Source organism: Capra hircus, chromosome 12 (assembly GCF_001704415.2).
Source record: "Capra hircus breed San Clemente chromosome 12, ASM170441v1, whole genome shotgun sequence".
Taxonomy (NCBI): domain Eukaryota; kingdom Metazoa; phylum Chordata; class Mammalia; order Artiodactyla; family Bovidae; genus Capra; species Capra hircus.
In genome coordinates, this window is record NC_030819.1 from 61,831 (window position 1) to 84,446 (window position 22,616).

Sequence of the window (22,616 nt, forward strand, 5' to 3'; positions counted from 1 at the left end):
AGGACATCAGGCACCCAGAAAAGCAGATCATTGTCTTCAAAAACAGGTAGGAAAAAATATAAAAGATGAAAAATGAGACAAAGGAGGTAGGGAGGGAGCTCCGTCCCGGGAAGGAAGTCCCGTCCCTGGAAGGGAATATTAAAAAGAGAGGTTTCCAAACACCAGGAAACACTCTCGCTGCCAAGTCTGTGGCAAGCCTTGGAAGCACAGAGGGCAACATAGCAGGAAGGAAAAATAAATAAATAATTAAAATCAACAGATTACGAGCCCAACAGTAGCTCCCCCAGCGGAGAAGCAGCGCAGACACCTGCATCCGCCACTAGCATGTGGGGGCTGGGCAGGGAGGCGCGGGAGACGTGGGCTGCAGTGCTTTTTAAGAATCAGGCCAGAACGCCCTGCACATAACCAGAGCAAACTCACTTAGGCTAGCAAACCACACTGTGGGATAGCTACCATGAGAAAAGCTCAAACATAAGACACCACCAGGACCACGCACAGAACAAAGGACGGAACAGAATTAGCCGGCTGCAGACCATCCCCCTCCGGTGACAGGCAGCCAGAGCCGTAAGTGCTGGAAGGGGGCAATCGCAGCCCAAGAGAGACATTACCTACCAAAATCCAAGCAGGCTTCTTTGCTAACTAAAACTTCTGGGAGTTCTGGACAGTCATCATCCGCCTGAGAAGGGGCACCAGTCATACACCCAGAAAACTGAGCAGCAGAGATGGGAAAGGTGATAAGTCGCAATGACAGTGCTCACCAAACACCTGAGCTACTCGGACCTGGGAAGCCCAACCAAATCTGCACCTCTGAGGGCTACCTGAGAGCCGAGCCTGAGCAGCTTAGACCGGGGAGGTGCATGCAGCCTAGGGCCGGCCTCAGACGGTTCCCAGAGGAGCAACATAGAGCCTGACCTGTGTGCACTGTGAGCAGGGGCAGGCCCAGTGGGGCTGAGACACTGTGAACACACGCCAGTGTTATTTGTTTGCAGCATCCCTCCCTCCCCACAGCGTGACTGAATAAGTGAGCCTAGAAAAAATTTAAAAAAACAAGTGTCCACCACTGCCCCCCCCCCGTGTCAGGGCAGAAATCAGACACTGTAGAGACCAGCAAACAGAAGAAGTTAAACAGAGGGAACAGCCTTGGAAGTGACCCCTCACTGCCCACAACATCAGAGAAAGGGCCAGATATATCTTTACTATTTTTACGATCATTCCTTTTTTTAATTTTTTTTAATTGATGTTGTTGTGTGATTGTTTTTTCTTTTCTTTTTCTTCTTTTTTTAACTTTTTTAAATTTTTAAGTCCTCTATTTCTCCTTTAATTTTAATTTTTATTTTTATAACCTACTATTACTTTTCAAAAAAAAAAGACCCTATTTTTAAAGCAAACGCCGTATATAGTCTTTTTGTGGTTGTTCTTGTTGTTGTTTAATAATTCTTGTGGCTTTGTTTTCTTCTTCTTCTTCTTCTTCTTCTTCTTCTCTTTAATTGGATTTAATTGGATTTTTGAAAATCCAACCTCTACTCGAGATTTTAAATCTTTGCTTTTCAGTATTTGTTGTCAATTTTCTACATTTAAAACCCAATCTTCAATACCCAATTTTACCTGAGAGCGAGATTACTGGCTTGACCACTCTCTCCTCCTTTGGACTCTCCTTTTTCTCCACCAGGTGGCCTCTGTCTCTTCCCTCCCCCTTCTCTTCTCTACCCAACTCTGTGACTCTCTGTAAGTTCCAGACGGTGGAGAACACTTAGGGAACTGGTTACTGGCTGGATCTGTCTCTCTCCTTTTCATTTCCCTCTTTCATCCTCCTAGCCACCTCTGTCTACTTCCTTCCTCTCCTCTTCCCTGTATAACTCCATGAAAACCTCTAAGTGGTCCAGACTGTGGAGTGCACATAAGAAAGTGATTACTGGCTAGCTTGCACTCTCCTCTTTTGATCCCACTTAATCTCATTCCAGTCACCTCTAACTACCCCCTCCCTCTTCTCTTCTCCATGTAACTCAGTGAACCTCTCAGGGTGTCCTTCAATATGGAGAAACTTTTCATCTTTAACCTAGATTTTTTATCATCGGTAATGTATAGATGGAGAGTCTTGAGGCTACTGTAAAAATAAAACTGAAACCAGAAGCAGGAGGCTTAAGTCCAAATCCTGAGAACATCAGAGAACTCCTGACTCCAGGGAACATTAATTGATAGTAGCTCATCAAATGCCTCCATAACTACACTGAAACCAAGCACCACCCAAGGGCCAACAAATTCCAGAACAAGACACACCACGCAAATTCTCCAGCAACACAGGAACACATACCTGAGCCTCAATATACAGGCAGCTCAAGTTACTCCAAAACTATTGATATCTCATAATTCATTACTGGTCACTTCATTGCACTCCAGAGAAAAGAAATCCAGCTCCACCCACCAGAACTCCAACACAAGCCTCCCTAAACAAGAAACCTTGACAAGCCACTGATACAACCCCATTCACAGCGAGGAAAGTCCATAATAAAGAGAACTCCACAAACTGCCAGAATATAGAAAGGCCACCCCAAACGCAGCAATATAACCAAGATGAATACACAGAGGAATACCCAGCAGGTAAAGGAACAGGAGAAATGCCCACCAAACCAAAAAAAAAAAAAAAAGGAAGAGATAAGGAATCTACCTGAGAAAGAACTCCGAATATTGATAGTGAAAATGACGGAAAATCTTGAAATCAAAATGGAATCACAGATAAATAGCCTGGAGACAAGGATTGAGAAGATGCAAGAAAGGTTTAACAAGGACCTAGAAGAAATAAGAAGAATCAATATATAATGAATAATGCAGTAATGAGATCAGAAACACTCTGGAGACAACAAATAGTAGAATAACTGAGGCAGAAGATAGGATTAGTGAAATAGAAGATAGAATGGTAGAAATAAATGAATCAGAGAGGAAACAAGAAAAACGAATTAAAAGAAAGGACAATCTCAGAGACCTCCAGGACAATATGAAATGCTCCAACATTCGAATTATAGGAGTCCCAGAAGAGAAGACAAAAAGAATGACCATGAGAAAATACTTGAGGAGATAATAGTTGAAAACTTCCCTAAAATGGGGAAGGAAATAATCACCCAAGTCCAAGAAACCCAGAGAGTTCCAAACAGGATAAACCCAAGGTGAAACACCCCAAGACACATAGTAGTCAAATTAACAAAGATCAAACACAAAGAACAAATATTAAAAGCAGCAAGGGAACAACAACAAATAACACACAAGGGGATTCCCATAAGTATAACTGCAGATCTTTCAATAGAAATGCTTCAGGCCAGGAGAGAATGGCAAGACATAGTTAAAGTAATGAAAGAAAATAACCTACAGCCCAGATTACTGCACCCAGAAAGGATCTCATTCTAATATAAAGGAGAAATCAAAAGCTTTACAGACAAGCAAAAGCTGACAGAATTCAGCACCACCAAAAAAATGCTAAAGGATATTTTCTAGACAGGAAACACAAAAAGAGTGTATAAACCCAAACCCAAAACAATAAAGTAAATGGCAACGGGATCATACTTATTAATAATTACCTTAAACGTAAATGGGTTGAATTCCCCAACCAAAAGGCAAAGACTGGTTAAATGGATACAAAAACAAGACCCCTATATATGCTGCCTACAAGAGACCCACCTCAAAACAAGGGACACATACAGACTGAAAGTGAAGGGATGGAAAAAGATAATCCATGCAAAGAGACCAAAAGAAAGGAGGAGTAGTAATACTCATATCAGATAAAGGAGACTTTAAAACAAAGGCTGTGAAAATAGACAAAAAAGGCCACTACATAATGATCAAAGGATCAATCCAAGAAGAAGATATAACAATTATAAATATATATGCACCCAACATAGGAGCACCATAATATGTAAGACAAATGCTAACAAGTATGAAAGGGGAAATTAACAAAAACACAGTAATAGTGGGACACTTTAATACCCCACTCACATCTATGGACAGATCAACTAAACATAAAATTAACAAAGAAACACAAACTTTAAATGATACAATAAACCAGTTAGACCTAATTGATATCTATAGGACATTTCACCCCAAAACAATGAATTCCACCTTTTTCTCAAGTGCTCACAGAACCTTCTCCAGGATAGATCACATCCTGGGCCATAAATCTAACTTTGATAAATTCAAAAAAATCAAAATCATTCCAAGCATCTTTTCTCACCAAAATGCATTAAGATTAGATCTCAATTACAGGAGAAGAAAAACTTAAAAATTCCAACATATAGAGGCTGAACAACACGCTTCTGAATAACCAAAAATCACAGAAGAAATCAAAAAAGAAATCAAAATATGCATAGAAACAAATGAAAATGAAAACACAACCCAAACCCTGTGGGACCCGATAAAAGCAGTGCTAAGAGGAAAGTTCCTAGCAATACAGGCATACCTCAGGAAAAAAGAAAAAAGTCAAATAAATAATCTAACTCTACACCTAAAGCAACTAGGTAAGGAAGAAACGGAGAACCCCAGGGTTAGTAGAAGGAAAGAAATCTTAAAAATTAGGGCAGAAATAAATGCAAAGGAAACAAAAGAGACCATAGCAAAAATCAACAAAACAAAAAGCTGGTTCTTCGAAAGGATAAATAAAATTGACAAACCATTAGCCAGACTCATCAAGAAACAAAGGGAGAAAAATCAAATCAATAAAATTAGAAATGAAAATGGAGAGATCACAACAGACAACACAGAAATACAAAGGATCATAAAAGACTACTATCAGCAATTATATGCCAATAAAATGGACAACGTGGAAGAAATGGACAAATTCTTAGAAAAGTACAACTTTCCAAAACTGAATCAGGAAGAAATAGAAAATCTTAACAGACCCATCACAAGCACGGAAATTGAAACTGTAATCAGAAATCTTCCAGCAAACAAAAGCCCAGGACCAGACGGCTTCACAGCTGAATTCTACCAAAAGTGTCAAGAGGAGCTAACACCTATCCTACTCAAACTCTTCCAGAAAATTGCAGAGGAAGGTAAAATTCCAAACTCATTCTATGAGGCCACCATCACCCTAATACCAAAACCTAACAAAGATGCCACAAAAAAAAAGAAAACTACAATCCAATATCACTGATGAACAAAGATGCAAAAATCCTCAACAAAATTCTAGCAATCAGAATCCAACAACACATTGAAAAGATCATAGACCATGACCAAGTGGGCTTTATCCCAGGGATGCAAGGATTCTTCAATATCCGCAAATCAATCAATGTAATTCACCACATCAACAAATTGAAAAATAAAAGCCATATGACTATCTCAATAGATGCAGAGAAGGCCTTTGACAAAATTCAACATCCATTTATGATAAAAACTCTCCAGAAAGCAGGAATAGAAGGAACATACCTCAACATAATAAAAGCTATATATGACAAACCCACAGCAAACATTGTCCTCAATGGTGAAAAATTGAAAGCATTTCCCCTAAAGTCAGGAACAAGAAAAGGGTGCCCACTTTCACCACTACTATTCAACATAGTTCTGGAAGTTTTGGCCACAGCAATCAGAGCAGAAAAAGAAATAAAAAGAATCCAAATAGGAAAAGAAGAAGTAAAACTCTCACTGTTTGCAGATGACATGATCCTCTACATAGAAAACCCTAAAGACTACACCAAAAAATTACTAGAGCTAATCAATGAATATAGTAAAGTTGCAGGATATAAAATCAACACACAGAAATCCCTTGCATTCCTATACACTAATAATGAGAAAGTAGAAAAAGAAATTAAGGAAACAATTCCATTCACCATTGCAACGAAAAGAATAAAATACTTGGGAATATATCTACCTAAAGAAACTAAAGACCTATATATAGAAAACTATAAAATACTGATGAAAGAAATCAAAGAGGACACTAATAGATGGAGAAATATTCATGGATTGGAAGAATCAATATAGTGAAAATGAGTATACTACCCAAAGCAATCTACAGATTCAGTGCAATCCCTATCAAGCTACCAGCGGTTTTTTTCACAAAGCTAGAACAAATAATTTCAAGATTTGTATGGAAATACAAAAAACCTCAAATAGCCAAAGCAATCTTGAGAAAGAAGAATGGAACTGGAGGAACCAACCAACCTGACTTCAGGCTCTACTACAAAGCCACAGTAGTCAAGACAGTATGGTACTGGCACAAAGACAGACATATAGATCAACGGAACAAAACAGAAAGCCCAGAGGTAAATCCACACACCTATGGACACCTCATCTTCAACAAAGGAGGCAAGAATATACAATGGAGTAAAGACCATCTCTTTAACAAATGGTGCTGGGAAAACTGGTCAACCACTTGTAAAAGAATGAAACTAGATCACTTTCTAACACCATTCACAAAATTAAACTCAAAATGGATTAAAGATCTAAATGTAAGACCAGAAACTATAAAACTCCTAGAGGAGAAGATAGGCAAAACACTCTCAGACATAAATCACAGCAGGATCCTCTATGATCCACCTCCCAGAATACTGGAAATAAAAGCAAAAATAAACAAATGGGATCTAATTAAAATTAAAAGCCTCTGCACAACAAAAGAGACTATAACAAGGTGAAAAGACAGCCTTCAGAATGGGAGAAAATAATAGCAAATGAAGCAACTGACAAACAACTAATCTCAAAAATATACAAGCAACTCATGCAGCTCAATTCCAGAAAAATAAACGACCCAATCAAAAAATGGGCCAAAGAACTAAACAGACATTTTTCCAAAGAAGACATACGGAAGGCTAACAAACACATGAAAAGATGCTCAACATCACTCATTATCAGAGAAATGCAAATCAAGACCACAATGAGGTACCATGTCACACCAGTCAGAATGGCTGCGATCAAAAAGTCTGCAGGAAATAAATACTGGAGAGGGTGTGGAGAAAAGGGAACCCTCTTACACTGTTGGTGGGAATGCAAACTAGTACAGCCACTATTGAGAACAGTGTGGAGATTTCTTAAAAATTTGCAAATAGAACTGCCTTATGACCCAGCAATCCCACTGCTGGGCATACACAACAAGGAAACCAGAATTGAAAGAGACACATGGCGCCCAATGTTTTTTGCAGGACTGTTTATAATAGTCAGGACATGGAAACAACCTAGATGTCCATCAGCAGACGAATGGATAAGAAAGCTGTTGTACATATACACAATGGAGTATTACTCAGCCATTAAAAAGAATACATTTGAATCAGTTCTAATGAGGTGGATAAAACTGGAGCTGATTATACAGAGTGAAGTAAGCCAGAAAGAAAAACACCAATACAGTATACTAACGCATATATAGGGAATTTAGAAAGATGGTAATTATAACCCTGTATGCGAGACAGCAAAAGAGACACAGATGTATAGAACGGACTTTTGGACTCTGACGGAGAGGGAGAGGGTGGGATGTTGTGGGAAAAAGGCATTGAAACATGTATCAGTTCAGTTCAGTCGCTCAGTCATGTCCGACTCTTTGCGACCACATGAATCGCAGCATGCCAGGCCTCCCTGTCCATCACCATCTCCCAGAGTTCACTCAGACTCACTTTCATCGAGTCCATGATGCCATCCAGCCATCTCATCCTCATTCGTCCCCTTCTCCTCCTTCCCCCAATCCTTCTCAGCATCACAGTCTTTTCCAGTGAGTCACCTCTTAACATGAGGTGGCCAAAGTACTGGAGTTTCAGCTTTAGTATCATTCCTTCCAAAGGAATCCCAGGGTTGATCTCCTTCAGAATGGACTGGTTGGATCTCCCTGCAGTCCAAGGGACTCTCATGAGTCTTCTCCAACACCACAGTTCAAAAGCATCAATTCCTCAGTGCTCAGCCTTCTTCACAGTCCAACTCTCATATCCACACATGACCACAGGAAAAACCATAGCCTTGACTAGATGGACCTTAGTTGGCAAAGTAATATCTCTGCTTTCGAATATGCTATCTAGGTTGGTTATAACTTTTCTTCCAAGGAGTAAGCGTCTTTTAATTTCATGGCTACAGTCACCATCTGCAGTGATTTTGGAGCCCCAAAAGTAAAGTGTGACACTGTTTCCACTGTTTCCCCGTCTATTTCCCATGAAGTGATGGGACTGGATGTCATGATCTTCGTTTTCTGAATGTTGAACTTTAAGCCAACTTTTTCGCTTTCCTTATCACTTTCATCAAGAGGCTTTTTAGTTCCTCTTCACTTTCTGCCATAAGGGTAGTGTCATCTGCATATCTGATGTTATTGATATTTCTCCTGGCAATCTTGATTCCAGCTTGTGTTTCTTCCAGTCCAGCGTTTCTCCTTATGTACTCTGCATATTAGTTAAACAAGCAGCGTGACAATATACAGCCTTGATGCACTCCTTATCCTATTTGAAACCAGTCTGTTGTTCCATGTCCAGTTCTAACTGTTGCTTCCTGACCTGCATACAGATTTCTCAGGAGGCAGGTCAGGTGGTCTGGTATTCCCATCTGTTTCAGAATTTTCCACAGTTTATTGTGATCCACACAGTCAAAGGCTTTGGCATAGTCAAGAAAGCAGAAATAGATGTTTTTCTGGAACTCTTTTGCTTTTTCCATGATCCAGCGGATGTTGGTCATTTGATCTCTGGTTCCTCTGCCTTTTGTAAAACCAGCTTAAACATCAGGAAGTTCATGGTTCACGTATTGCTGAAGCCTGGCTTGGAGAATTTTGAGCATTATTTTACTAGCATGTGAGATGAGTACAATTGTGTGGTAGTTTGAGCATTCTTTGGCATTGCCTTTCTTTGGGATTGGAATGAAAACTGACCTTTTCCAGTCCTGTGGCCACTGCTGAGTTTTCCAAATTTGCTGGCATATTGAGTGCAGCACTTTCACAGCATCATCTTTTAGGATTTGAAACAGCTCAAATGGAATTCCATCACCTCCACTAGCTTTGTTCATAGTGATGCTTTCTAAGGCTCACTTGACTTCACATTCCAAGATGTCTGGCTCTAGATGAGTGATCACATCATCATGATTATCCGAGTCATGAAGATCTTTTTTTGTACAGTTCTTCTGTGTATTCTTGCCACCTCTTCTTAATATCTTCTGCTTCTGTTAGGTCCATACCATTTCTGTCCTTTGCTGAGCCCATCTTTGCATGAAATGTTCCCTTGGTATCTCTAGTTTTCTTGAAGAGATCTCTAGTATTTTCCATTCTGTTGTTTTCCTTTATTTCTTTGCATTGATCACTGAAGAAGGCTTTCTTATCTCTTCTTGCTATTTTTGGAACTCTGCATTCAGATGGTTATATCTTTCCTGTTCTCCTTGGCTTTTCACCTCTCTTTTTTTCACAGCTATTTGTAAGGCCTCCCCAGACAGCCATTCTGCTTTTTTGCATTTCTTTTCCATGGGGATGGTCTTGATCTCTGTCTCCTGTACAGTGTCATGAACCTCATTCCATAGTTCTTCAGGCACTCTATCTATCAGATCTAGGCCCTTAACATGTATACTATCATGTAAGGAACGAATCACCAGTCTATGTCAATACAGGATACAGGATGCTTGGGGCTGGTGCACGGGGATGATCCAGAAAGATGATATGAGGTGGGAGGTGGGAGGGGGTTTCAGGATTGGGAGCCCATGTACACCCGTGGTGGATTCATATCACTGTATGGCAAAACCAATACAGTATTGTAAAGTAAAATAAAGTAAAAATATAAATTTAAATTTAAAAAAATACCTTTAAAAGCATGAAGAGTTTGGGGGTTTTTTTATTATTTTATCCTCTGGATATACATTAAATTTTCTATCATTATGATAAAAATGACTATTTTAAGGAGTAGTGATTATAACAACAGGGGTTGCCATTTACCAGGTGTTTACTTTATGCATGGCACTGTGGTAAGAGTTCCATAATCATTCACTTAAGCATCACATCATTCCATGAGGTAATTTTATCTTGGGAAATGATCCTGGTCTAAAAACACAGCAGGTAGAATAGAAGCCCAAATAGAAGCTGATTTAGACATCCATATTTATCAGGAAAAGTACGATACCCTGGTGAAAAGTTTCAAGTGACAGGAATGCAACCAGCGTTTAGTATCTATGTGTTGTATCTATCTTAGTATCTAGCCTGCTATGAAAGGGGGTTGAAAGTTGTGGATATGCAGATTCACAGAGTTTGGGCCAATGCCTCCATAGTTTATTATCTCGGATGAATACAATTCCATGATGATCTGCACAAGTCACTGGGGAAACACAGTGAAGAACATGGGAATCCTTTATTGAAACTTTGAAGAAGAGATTGACAACTGAATTTCACAGGCTAGAGAAACAGAAAATGACATGAATAATTTGGGGTAGCAATCACAGTTCCTGGAAATTTTGACCAAAATGGAGCTGGGCTGGGAAGGTCAGATGGCTTATCCAAGGTAGCACCAGGTATTCTGTGTCCTCTTAGAACCAGCACCCCCTGTTCACCAATCCAGGGCCTCCACACTTTGTTGCCCAGGGCAGCTGTTCCCAGCATGTCTTTGGCGGATGCATTAGCAGAGTAATGCCTATATCACAGAGACTTGGGTTATCATTTCACAACTTTCCATATAAGTTTTCTCAGATGATCTTCACAACCATTTGTGAATGAGAGAAGCAAGAACTTTCATTTCCATTTATAGGTAAGAAAATGGTAAACTAGGAGGGCAAGTGGTTGTCCCAAGTTCCCCAGGAAGGTGCTGCAGGTCATGAAAGAAACAGGAAGAATCTGTACTCTGGGAATCTCAGAGACACAGCTGTATGCAGAGGAGCCTGAAAGGAGAAGGAAATGTCCAGAACTGTGACTCTGTGTCCAGGAGCCTTTGTGAATCAAACTGCATTATTTGGATAGACACATGTGCTTTTCCTGTTTCTCCCCATCTGCTGTGGTATCAATATAAAACTCAGAGTGAAAAGCATGGAATCTGAAGGAATAAACTTCAGTCATAAGTGGAGAAATATAGGTCTGTCTAACCTCCCTTCTATTATATTTTCAGTTGAACAATTTCTTACAGCCATAGGATTAACTAATGCATCCCACCTTGCTATCCCCTTTTCTCATGGGGAGGGTTCCTCCCTTCTGTGTGTGATCTTAAGTCAAGTCACTAGGTTTGCCATCAGTAGTTGTCAGGAAAAAAGATCTGAAATGTCAATTATAAAAAATCCAAATTACAGTTTTTTAGTAGACTCACATTATTTTATTGGACAATATTCACCAGTTTCAATACCTGGCTCTCCCCAGGTGAGGGCCTTTTATGACCAACCCAGCTTTGGCTCAGAGGGTAAAGCATCTGCCTACAATGTGGGAGATCTGGGTTCGATCTCGGGGTTGGGAAGATCCCCTGGAGAAGGAAAGGGCAACCCACTCCAGTACTCTTGCCTGGAAAATCCCATGGACTAAGAAGCCTGGTAGGCTACAGCCCATGGGGTTGCAAAGAGTCAGACACGATTGAGCAACTTCACTTTCACTTTGATTATGGCAGATAACCTAGGAAGAAGAGGTAAGATCAAAATGAAGGGCTCCACTTGAGCTGTGCCAATACTTTTTCCTTGAGTCCCCATTAAATACCTATAACCGTTGTTCTCAAAAGCTCCCAAATTAGGTCCTTCAGATTTCATGCTCCTTAATTCTGAAGCAATGCAAATAGGCTTGTTATAAGAGTTTTGTTTCTGTTTACAGGTCATACCCTAACCTGCCTTATAGTGGATATTAGACTTCCCTTGTGGCTCAGCTGGTAAAGTATCTGGCTGCAATGTGGGAGACCTGGTTTTGGTCCTGAGGTTGGGAAGATTCTCTGGAGAAGGGAAAGGCTACCCACTCCAGTATTCCAGCCTGGAGAATTCCATGAACTGCATAGTCCACAAGGTCACAGAGAATTGGACACAACTGAGGAACTTTCATTTTCATAGTGGATATTACATATTATATTATATTAACATATATACAATGCATGAGTTTATATTTAAATTAATGGGCTATGGTTTTTCCTGCGGTTATGTATGGATGTGAGAGTTGGACTGTGAAGAAGGCTGAGCACCGAAGAATTGATGCTTTTGAACTGTGGTGTTGGAGAAGACTCTTGAGAGTCCCTTGGACTGCAAGGAGATCCAACCAGTCCATTCTGAAGGAGATCAGCCCTGGGATTTCTTTGGAAGGAATGATGCTAAAGCTGAAACTCCAGTACTTTGGCCACCTCATGGGAAGAGTTGACTCATTGGAAAAGACTCTGATGCTGGGAAGGATTGGGGGAAGGAGAAGAAGGGGACGACCAAGGATGAGATGGCTGGATGGCATCACGGACTCGATGAACGGGAGTCTGAGTGAACTCCGGGAGATGGTGATGGACAGGGAGGCCTGGCGTACTGCGATTCATGGGGTCGCAAAGAGTCGGACACGACTGAGCGACTGAACTGAACTGATATACATTTATGAATCTTTTATTGCCAACTGTCTCAAACTGTTAACAGAAGCTATAGGAGACAAAAATAGTATTCAACCAAAAATTCAACACTCTGAAGAAGGAAATAGCAGATTTCTGAGATCCCTTCCTTGAAGCCAGTCTCATTTCTTTCTTCCACATGCTCAGGAATTTCAAGGAGCCTAATCCTAGCTACACACACAATTCTCCCCATCTGATTGGATTTCAGGCCCATCTGATGGCCCATGTTACCATGGCCAGTGCTTTTGTACTTCTGTCTCACCATCGCACAAAGGCAATGATGTGTGTACAATAAGAAACATGTTGACCCAGAAGAAGTGACCCAAGTCCTGGTGCTCCAGGAAATGAGGGGAACCATTATTTTGATATGCTTATTTCCCATTGGGAGCACACCAGTTGGGAATTCTATCAGAAATCATGAATCCACATGAATAAATACAAATAATTTTTGGATGAATTTTTCACTTGAGAGTACATGGCGATTTTTCACAATTCAGAATAATTATTTAGTTTGCAGAATATGATAACTACACCTAGAGGAGAAATTCCATTAGCCTGATATTGTGCTGAGATGCAGCTTAGTGTTAACATTCTTGAATATTAATAGGAAGGGTAAGACTCTATATAAGTTGGAGTCAAGATTGCAGGAGAAATATCAACAGTCTCAGATATGCAGATGATACCACCCTAATGGCATAAAGAGAAGAGAAACTAAAGAGCCTCTTGATGAGTGTGAAAGAGGAGAGTGAAAAAGATGTGTTAAAACTCAGTATTCAAAAAACAACCATGGCATCCAGTCCTGACACTTCGTGGCAAATAGAAGGGGGAAAAAAGGAAGCAGTAACAAGACTTTTATTTTCTTGGGCTCCAAAATCACTGCAGATAGTGACTGCAGCCATGAAATTAAAATAAGTTTGCTCCTTGGAAGAAAAGCTATGACTAACCTAGACAGCACATTAAAAACCAAAAACATCACTTTGCTGACAAAGATCTATATAGTCAAATCTATGGTTTTTCCAGTAGTCATGTGTGGATGTGAGAGTTGGACTATAAAGCAGCCTGAGCACTGAAGAATTGATGCCTTTGAATTGCAGTGTTGGAGAAGGCTCTTGAGAATCCCTTGGACTGCAAGGAGATCAAATTAGTCAATCTTAAAGAAAATCAACCCTGAATATTCATTGGAAGGACTGATGCTGAAGCTCAAAAACTAGCCACCTAATGCAAAGAGCTAACTCATTGGAAAAGATCCTGATGCTGGGAAAGATTGAAGACAGAAGGAGAAGGGGGTGACAGGATGAGATGATTGGAAGGTATCACCAACTCAATGGACATGAGCTTGAGCAAACTATGGGAGATAGTGAAGGACAAGGAAGCCTGGTGTGCTGCAGTCCATGGGGTTGCAAAGAGTCAGATACAACTTAGCGAGTGAACAACAATGATTGTTTTTGTTCAAGTATTATTGGTCACCTCATTATTATTGATCTTTTCTTTGGAACACATACTTTATCCAAAAAAAGGTACAGTAAGTATTTGTCCATTATGGTAATACAATACACAATTTAGTCCATCTTGGCTATCTTTTCATGAGAGGTACTTGTTTCCATTACGCAATATGCTTATAGTAAAGGGAATCCACATCAGACACCTGGAAGGCAAAGAGTGAACCACTTACCCAGCATGTCACTGCTTCAGATCAACCCTGATGTGACAGAGTAGCCACTCCTGCCCCAGGTGTTACTCATGTTAACTCAGCCTCCCAATCACAGATGTACCTTTCTCTCACAAACATGACATTTATTTAAGATTAAAGGACACATCAACATGCTGAAAGGCCTACCCTCAACCCCTGTGAAAAGGCCTTGAGAAACAGGCTCTCTGCTCTTCCCTGTGAGAACTCTGATAAGACTGATACACTACCTGGACGTACTCTTGAAATGATGAAGGCAGCAAGTCATCCATATGCCCAATGTCTTTGGAGAAACAATTTAAAATTCTTCCTGTAAGAACAAGATATGAGAAATTACTCTTTTACCCAGACAGGCCCTTTAAGACAAATAATTCATGATTAAATAAAATAATATTTTAAATGCATATTTATTTAATATATTTCAGAATCATATGAAATAAGCTGATGTCAGTGGTAAAGAAGGAGAAAATAGGATAATACCTTAAAAGAAACCAAAATACAATCAAATTGAAGTGGGTGGGATTGAAATTAGCCTGCAGTTTTTAAAAGAATGGCAGTGGGGAGGGCAGGGAATTTTGTGGAAGGGTTGATGGATTTTAGAATGTTCCCTCCTTTTAGATCCATCCCATCTAAGGCTTCATTCCGAGTGCTTCTTATCATTGATTTTATTTGCCTTCTCAAAATCCACTAAAACGGTATATACTAAATGCTACAGAATTGGAAGATGAGAATTTCTAATACCCACTGCTTTTAATGATTTAATTCAAACAACCCTAAAGCTACACAAATACATATATACACACAATCAATTTTGGTATATCCAGGGAAATGTGTTTATCTGCACCAGGAAATGTGTTTATCTACTCTGAGCTTCATTTGTAATTGAAGCTTCAGGAAGCCAGCTTGCAGCTGAGATGTGGAACCTCTATCTGCTCTTCCTGACCTCAGTCACAGACGACTTCCTCCCAGGGCCCTTCACATCAACCCACAACAGGATGGTGAATGAGCAGTGGTTGGGGGCTGACTTTCCCCTGTTGCTGGAATGTGAGGCTTTTCTGTTGTCCACAGAGTTCCCGGCTCACTGGAAGCACAGGGTGTGCCCACACCAGGAACTGGAGTCACTGGAGGCTTTCACCCTTGGCCAGACCAGCACTACAGACTGGGCCTCAAATTTCCCATCTCAGACTTAGGAAATACAGATGCAGAAACTGTCTTTTAGTGACACCTTTGGCAGATCTGGTGACAACTCTTCTGATATTGTAAGAATGCCTCCTTTAGAGGGTGATTCTCAGGATTAAATAGGCTCTTGCAGGTGAAAGAACCCAGTCACGATGCCAGGTAAGTTACCAGGTGCTCAACCACCAAGGTGAGATGATGATTCTGATCCCCAGGTTCTGCAATATCGCATCCCCTGGGAAAGTCCACCAGGCGCTGCAGGAGGGTCCACTTGATAAAATGCAGATTCTGACTCAGGAGTGCTGGGGGAGCCAGAGAGTCTGCATTTCCTCCAAGCAGCCACATGATACCCTTTCTGCAGTTTCCCACACCATGCTTCAAGGGGCAAGAGGTTGGGTTATTTCATCAGTTCTGCTTTAGGAACATTAAAATCAAATGGGTTATTTTTCAAATATTCTAGAGAATTTTGTGACCTATAGTCTTTCTTTTTTTAAGATTTATTTATTTATTTAATTTTTGGCTGTGCTAGATCTCCATTGCTGCACACGGGCTTTCTCTAGTTGCAGCATGGTGGTTTCTATTGTTGCTGAGCATGGGCTTTAGGCACACAGGCTTCAGCAGTTGTGGTGCATGGACTTAGTTGCCCTACAGCATGTGGAATCTTACCAGACCAGGGATCGAAACAGTTACCCCTGCATTGTCAGATGGATTCTTAACCACTAGACCACCAGGGAAGCCCTACATGGTCATTTTTTAACTTCTCAAAGTAATAATACCAAAATAAGGAAAATGTATGTCAAAAAATGTTAAAGATATAGTTTACATGCATATGGTTTAATCAGTGGAAGAGCACAACTATTTAACATAGGCAGAATTTAGAAACACTGTAAATACAATTCACCTTAAAAAGTGTTTAAAACAATGATGGTATTTTTTTAAAGATGAAAAGGCTACCCAGAGATGAACAGTACATGAAAACCACCCCTTTACTGTTCACCAGATGTGGGTGACTTAACGTCTGAGAAACTTAGGATTAGCAAAGTTTGTAGAATACAAGAAAAACAAAAACAATGAGAAAAACCATCTCCCCACATAGCAACTACAAAAACTGAACTAAATATCAAATATCATTAAAAAAATAAATTAAACTCTTATGTACCAATGAGCTGAGTGAAGAAAATGTGAGGTCAGCAAGTTTAACAGTTACTTCTTGCACTAAAAAACATTAAGAAAACAGATAGTGATAAACCCACAGCAAACATTATCCTCAATGGTGAAAATTCAAAGCATTTTCCCTAAAGTCAGGAACAAGACAATGATGCCCACTCTCACCACTGCTATTCAACATAGTTTTGGAAGTTTTAGCCTCAGCAATCAGAGAAGAAAAAGAAATAAAAGGAATTCAGATTGGAACAGAAGAAGTAAAACTCTCACTGTTTGCAGATGACATGATCCTCTACATAGAAAACCCTGAAGACTTCACCAAAAAATTGCTAGAGCTAATAAATGAATACAGTAAAGTTGCAGGATATAAAATTAACAGACAGAAATCCCTTCCATTCCTATACACTAACAATGAAAAAACAGAAAGAGAAAGTAAGGAAACAATTCCATTCACCATTGCAACGAAAAGAATAAAATACTTAGGAATAAATCTACCTAAAGAAACTAAGGCCTGTATATAGAAAACTATAAAACACTGATGAAAGAAATCAAAGAGGACACTAATAGATGGAGAAATATATACCATGTTCATTGATTGGAAGAATCAATATAGTGAAAATGAGTATACTACACAATGAAATCTATGGATTCAATGCAATCCCTATCAAGCTACCAATTGTATTTTTCAGAGAACTAGAACAAATAATTTCACAATATGTATGGAAATATAAAAAACCTCAAATAGCCAAAGCAATCTTGAGAAAGAAGAATGTAACTGGAGGAATTATCTGCCTGACTTCACCCTTTACTACAAAGCCACAGTCATCAAGACAGTATGGTACTGGCACAAAGACAGAAACATGGATCAATGGAAAAAAATAGAAAGCCTAGAGATAAATCCATGCACCTATGGACACCTTATCTTTGACAAAGGAGGCAAGAATATACAATGGAGAAAAGACAGTCTCTTTAACAAGTGTTGCTGGGAAAACTGATCAACCACTTGTAAAAGAATGAAACTAGAACACTTTCTAGTTTCTAGAATACACAAAAATAAACTCAAAATGGCTTAAAGATGTAAATGTAAGACCAGAAACTATAAAACTCCTAGAGGAAAACATGCACAAAACACTCTCTGATGTAAATCATAGCAAGATCCTCTATGACCCACCTCCCAAAGTAATGGACATAAAAGCAAAAATAAGCAAATGGGACCTCAATAAACTTAGAAGCTCTTGCACAACGAAGGAAACTCTAAGTAAGGTGAAAAGACAGCCTTCAGAATGGGAGAAAATAATAGCAAATGAAACAACTGACAAACAACTAATCTCAAAAATATACAAGCAACTCCTGCAGCTCAATTCCAGAAAAATAAGCGACCCAATCAAAAAATGGGCCAAAGAACTAAACAGGCATTTCTCCAAAGAAGACATACAGATGGCTAACAAACACATGAAAAGATGCTCAACATCACTCATTATCGGAGAAATGAAAATCAAAGCCACAATAAGGTGCCATCTCAATGCCGGTCAGAATGGCTGCTATCAAAAAGTCTACAAACAATAAATGTTCGAAACGATGTGGAGAAAAAGGAACCCTCTTACACTGTTGGTGGGAATGCAAACTAGTACAACCACTATGGAGAACAGTGTGGAGATTCCTTAAAAATCTGGAAATAGAACTGCCTTATGACCCAGCAATCCCACTGCTGGGCAGACACACCAAGGAAACCAGAATTGAAGGAGACACATGTACCCCAATGTTCTTTGCAGCACTGTTTACAATAGCCAGCACATGGAAGCAACCTAGATGTCCATCGGCAGACGAATAGATAAGAAAGCTATGGTACATATACACAATGGAATATTACTCAGCTATTAAAAAGAATGCATTTGAATCAGTTCTAATGAGGTGGATGAAACTGGAACCTATTTTACAGAGGAAAGTCAGAAAGAAAAACATTGATACAGTATATTAACATATATATATATATATATATATATATATATATATATATGGAATTTAGAAAGATGGTAATGATCACCCTATAAGCAAGACAGCAAAAGAGACACAGATGTAAAGAACAGACTTTTGGACTCGGGGAGATGGCAAGGGTGGGATGATTTGAGAGAATAGCATTGAAACATGTATATTATCATATGTGAAATAGATCGCCAACCCAGGTTTGATGCATGAGACAGAGTGCTCAGGGCTGGTGCACTGGGATGACCCTGAGGGATAGGGTGGGGAGGGAGTGGGAGGGAAGGTCAGGATGGGGAGGAACACATGTACACCCATGGCTGATTCATGTGAATGTATGGCAAAAACCACCACAATATTATAAAGTAATTAACCTCCAATTAAAATACTTTTTTAAAAAAAGAAGATTTTAAAAAAGAGAGAACAGATAGTTTTTCAGAATATTTATTTCCTCTGGCTTTGAGTAGACTGTTGTAATCAGAGCTGCAATTCCAACTTCATGGCCTTCCAATATTAAAGTTCTCTCAATGGTCTCCATGTGAAAGCCTTAGGATAAACTCCCTTCACACACATGCTATGACTCTTCATCTGAATGACACAGGACACATGGCCCATACTGGAATATCTCCAGGGATACAGACGGAAAAAGGATTCACAGTAAACAAGGGAAATCCAATCAATTTTCAGACTATTCTGTTAGGGCTTTCTCACATTAAACTGAATCTTGTCTTCCTGGAAGATCCAAACTCTGATGCATATTCTCTCCTTATAAGCGCACAAAGTGAATCTAATTTCTGTCAATATGACAGTCTTTCAAATACTTGAAGGAAGTGAATCATATCCTTTCCAGCCACTACTCCTTGGTGCTTCATGATCTCTAATAAGGCATGGTCCTATCCTGGCTGCTGCCTCTTGACCAGACTCAGATAGCCAGTCCCAGTTAATGCCTTGTACTCAGGAGTAAAATCACCACCTCCTTCATCCTCCATAACCAGTCACAAAGCTGAAAACCATGGTAAATTTTGGAGGCCAGATCATATTTTGGATATGAATGTAATGAAAATCCACATCACTCCCATCTAAGGCACAGGTAAATTTAGGTGATCAATTGAGTAATACATATAAACAACTCTAAAAGTATATCCCTTCTCACCCAGAAGTTCCATTTCTTGGAATGTACCCCAGGAGTCAATCTTTGATGACTGTAGCTTTGTAGTATAATCTGAAGTCAAGAAGGTGGATTGCTCCAGCTCCATTCTTCTTTCTCAAGACTGTTTTGGCTATTTGGGGTCTTCTGTGTTTCCATATGAATTGTAAAACTTCCTGTTTTAGTTCTATGAAAAATGCCATTGGTAATTTGATAGGAATCACATTGAATCTGTAGATTGCATTTGGTCATTTTCACAATATTGGTTCTTCCTACCCGGGTACATGGAATCTCTCCATCTGTTTATGTCATCTTTGATTTCTTTCATCAGTGTCTTATAATTTCCTGTGTACAGGTCTTTTGTCTCCTTGGGTGGGTTTATTCCTAGATGTTTAATTCTTTTTGTTGCAGTGTTGAATGGGGATTGATTCCCTAATGTCTCTTTCTGATTTTTCATCATTGGTATATAGGAATGCAAGTGATTTCTGTGTATTGATTTATGTATCCTGAGCCTGTGACTTTGCTAAATTCACTGATTAGCTCCAGTAATTTTCTGATAGCATCTTTAGGGTTTTTTATGTATAGTATCATGCCATTTGCAAAAAGTGAGAGCTTTGCTTCTGCTTTTCTGATCTGGATTCTTTTTATTTATTTTTCTTCTCTGATTGCTATAGCTAGGACTTTCAAAACTATGTTGAATAGTGGTGAGACTGGACACCCTTGTCTTGATCCAGATCTTAGGGGAAATGCTTGCAGCTTTTCACCATTGAGAATAACGCAGGCTGTGGGCTTATCATATATAGCCTTTATTATGTTGAAGTAGGTTCCTTCCATGCCTATTTTTTGAAGAATTTCTATTTTAAATGGGTGCTGAGTTTTGTCAAAGGCTTTTTCTGCATCTATTGAGATTATCATATGGTTTTTATCTTTCAATTTGTAAATATGGTATATCACATTGATTGATTTGCATATATTGAAGAATCCTTGTACCCATGGAATAAACCCAATTTGATCATGGTGTATGAGCTATTTAATGTGTTCTTGAATTATTTGCTAGAATTCTGATAAGGATTTTTACATCTATGTTCATCAGTGATATTGGCCTGTTGTTTTCTTTTTTTGTGCTGTCTTTGGTTTTGGTTATCAGGGTGATGGTGGCCTCATAGAATGAGTTTGAAAGTGTTCCTTCCTCTGCAATTTTTTGAAAGGTTTTAGAAGAATATGCATTAGCTTTTCTCTAAATGTTTGACAGAATTCACCTGTGAAGCTATCTGACCCTAGGCTTTGTTTTCTGGGAGATTTTTGGTCATGGCTTTAATTTCAGTGCTTGTAATTGGGTTATTCAAAAATCTCAATTTCTTCCTGGTTCAGTCTTGGAAGATAGAACTTTTCTAAAAATCTGTCCATTTCTTCTAGGTTATCCATTTTATTGCCATGTAGTTGTTCATAATAGTCTCTAAACAGTTCAGTTCAGTTCAGTCGCTCAGTCGTGTCAGACTCTTTGTGACCCCATGAATCGCAGCACGCCAGGCCTCCCTATCCATCACCAACTCCTGGAGTTCACTCAGACTCACGTCCATCGAGTCAGTGATGTCATCCAGCCATCTCATCCTCTTTCATCCCCTTCTCCTCCTGCCCCCAATTCTTCCCATCATCAGAGTCTTTTCCAATGAGTCAACTCTTTGCATGAAGTGGCCAAAGTACTGGAGCTTCAGCTTTAGCATCATTCCTTCCAAAGAAATCACAGGGCTGATCTCCTTCAGAATGGACTGGTTGGATCTCCTTGCAGTCCAAGGGACTCTCAAGAGTCTTCGCCAACACCACAGTTCAAAAGCATCAATTCTTTGGCACTCAGCATTCTTCACAGTCCAACTCTCACATCCATACATGGCTACTGGAAAAACAATAGCCTTGACTAGACGGACCTTAGTCGGCAAAGTAATGTCTCTGCTTTTGAATATGCTATCTAGTTTGGTCATAACTTTTCTTCCAAGGAGTAAGCATCTTTTAATTTCATGGCTGCAGTCACCATCTGCAGTGATTTTGGATCCCCAAAAAATAAAGTCTGACACTGTTTCCACTGTTTCCCCATCTATTTCCCATGAACTAATGGGACCAGATACCATGATCTTCGTTTTCTGATTGTTGAGCTTTTTTTTTTTTTAATTTCTATTTTTACTTTATTTTACTTTACAATACTGTATTGGTTTTGCCATACATTGACATGAATCCACCACGGGTGTACATGCGATCCCAAACATGAACCCCCCTCCCACCTCCCTCCCCACAACATCCCTCTGGGTCATCCCCGTGCACCTGCCCCAAGCATGCTGTATCCTGCATTGGACATAGACTGGTGATTTGATTCTTACATGATAGTATACATGTTTCAATGCCATTCTCCCAAATCATCCCACCCTCTCCCTCTCCCTCTGAGTCCAGAAGTCCGGTATACACATCTCTGTCTTTTTTGCTGTCTTGCATACAGGGTCATCGTGCCATCTTTCTAAATTCCATATATATGTTAGTATACTGTATTGGTGTTTTTCTTTCTGGCTTACTTCACTCTGTATAATCGGCTCCAGTTTCATCCATCTCATCAGAACTGATTCAAATATATTCTTTTTAATGGCTGAGTAATACTCCATTATGTATATGTACCACAGCTTTCTTATCCATTCATCAGCTGATGGACATCGAGGTTGTTTCCATGTCCTGGCTATTATAAACAGTGCTGCGATGAACATTGGGGTACATGTGTCTCTTTCAATTCTGGTTTCCTCGGTGTGTATGCCCAGCAGTGGGATTGCTGGGTCATAAGGCAGTTCTATTTGCAATTTTTTAAGGAATCTCCACACTGTTTTCCATAGTGGTTGTACTAGTTTGCATTCCCACCAACAGTGTAAGAGGGTTCCCTTTTCTCCACACCCTCTCCAGCATTTATTGCTTGCAGATTTTTGGGTCGCAGACATTCTGACTGGTGTGAAGTGGTACCTCATTGTGGTTT

At 39.6% G+C, this 22,616-nt stretch overlaps 1 protein-coding gene across 1 annotated transcript in view; it reads right to left on the bottom strand.

The window, feature by feature from the left end:
• The window catches only part of LOC102177789 (multidrug resistance-associated protein 4-like), a gene marked incomplete at its 3' end in the record, with an annotated part of 234,569 nt that overhangs the window by 48,688 nt on the left and 163,265 nt on the right, over positions 1 to 22,616 (bottom strand). Inside the window, exon 17 of the mRNA XM_018056287.1 lies at positions 14,373 to 14,452. Coding sequence (XP_017911776.1) covers positions 14,373 to 14,452 — 80 coding nt within the window. The remainder of the gene's footprint in view (positions 1 to 14,372; positions 14,453 to 22,616) is intronic.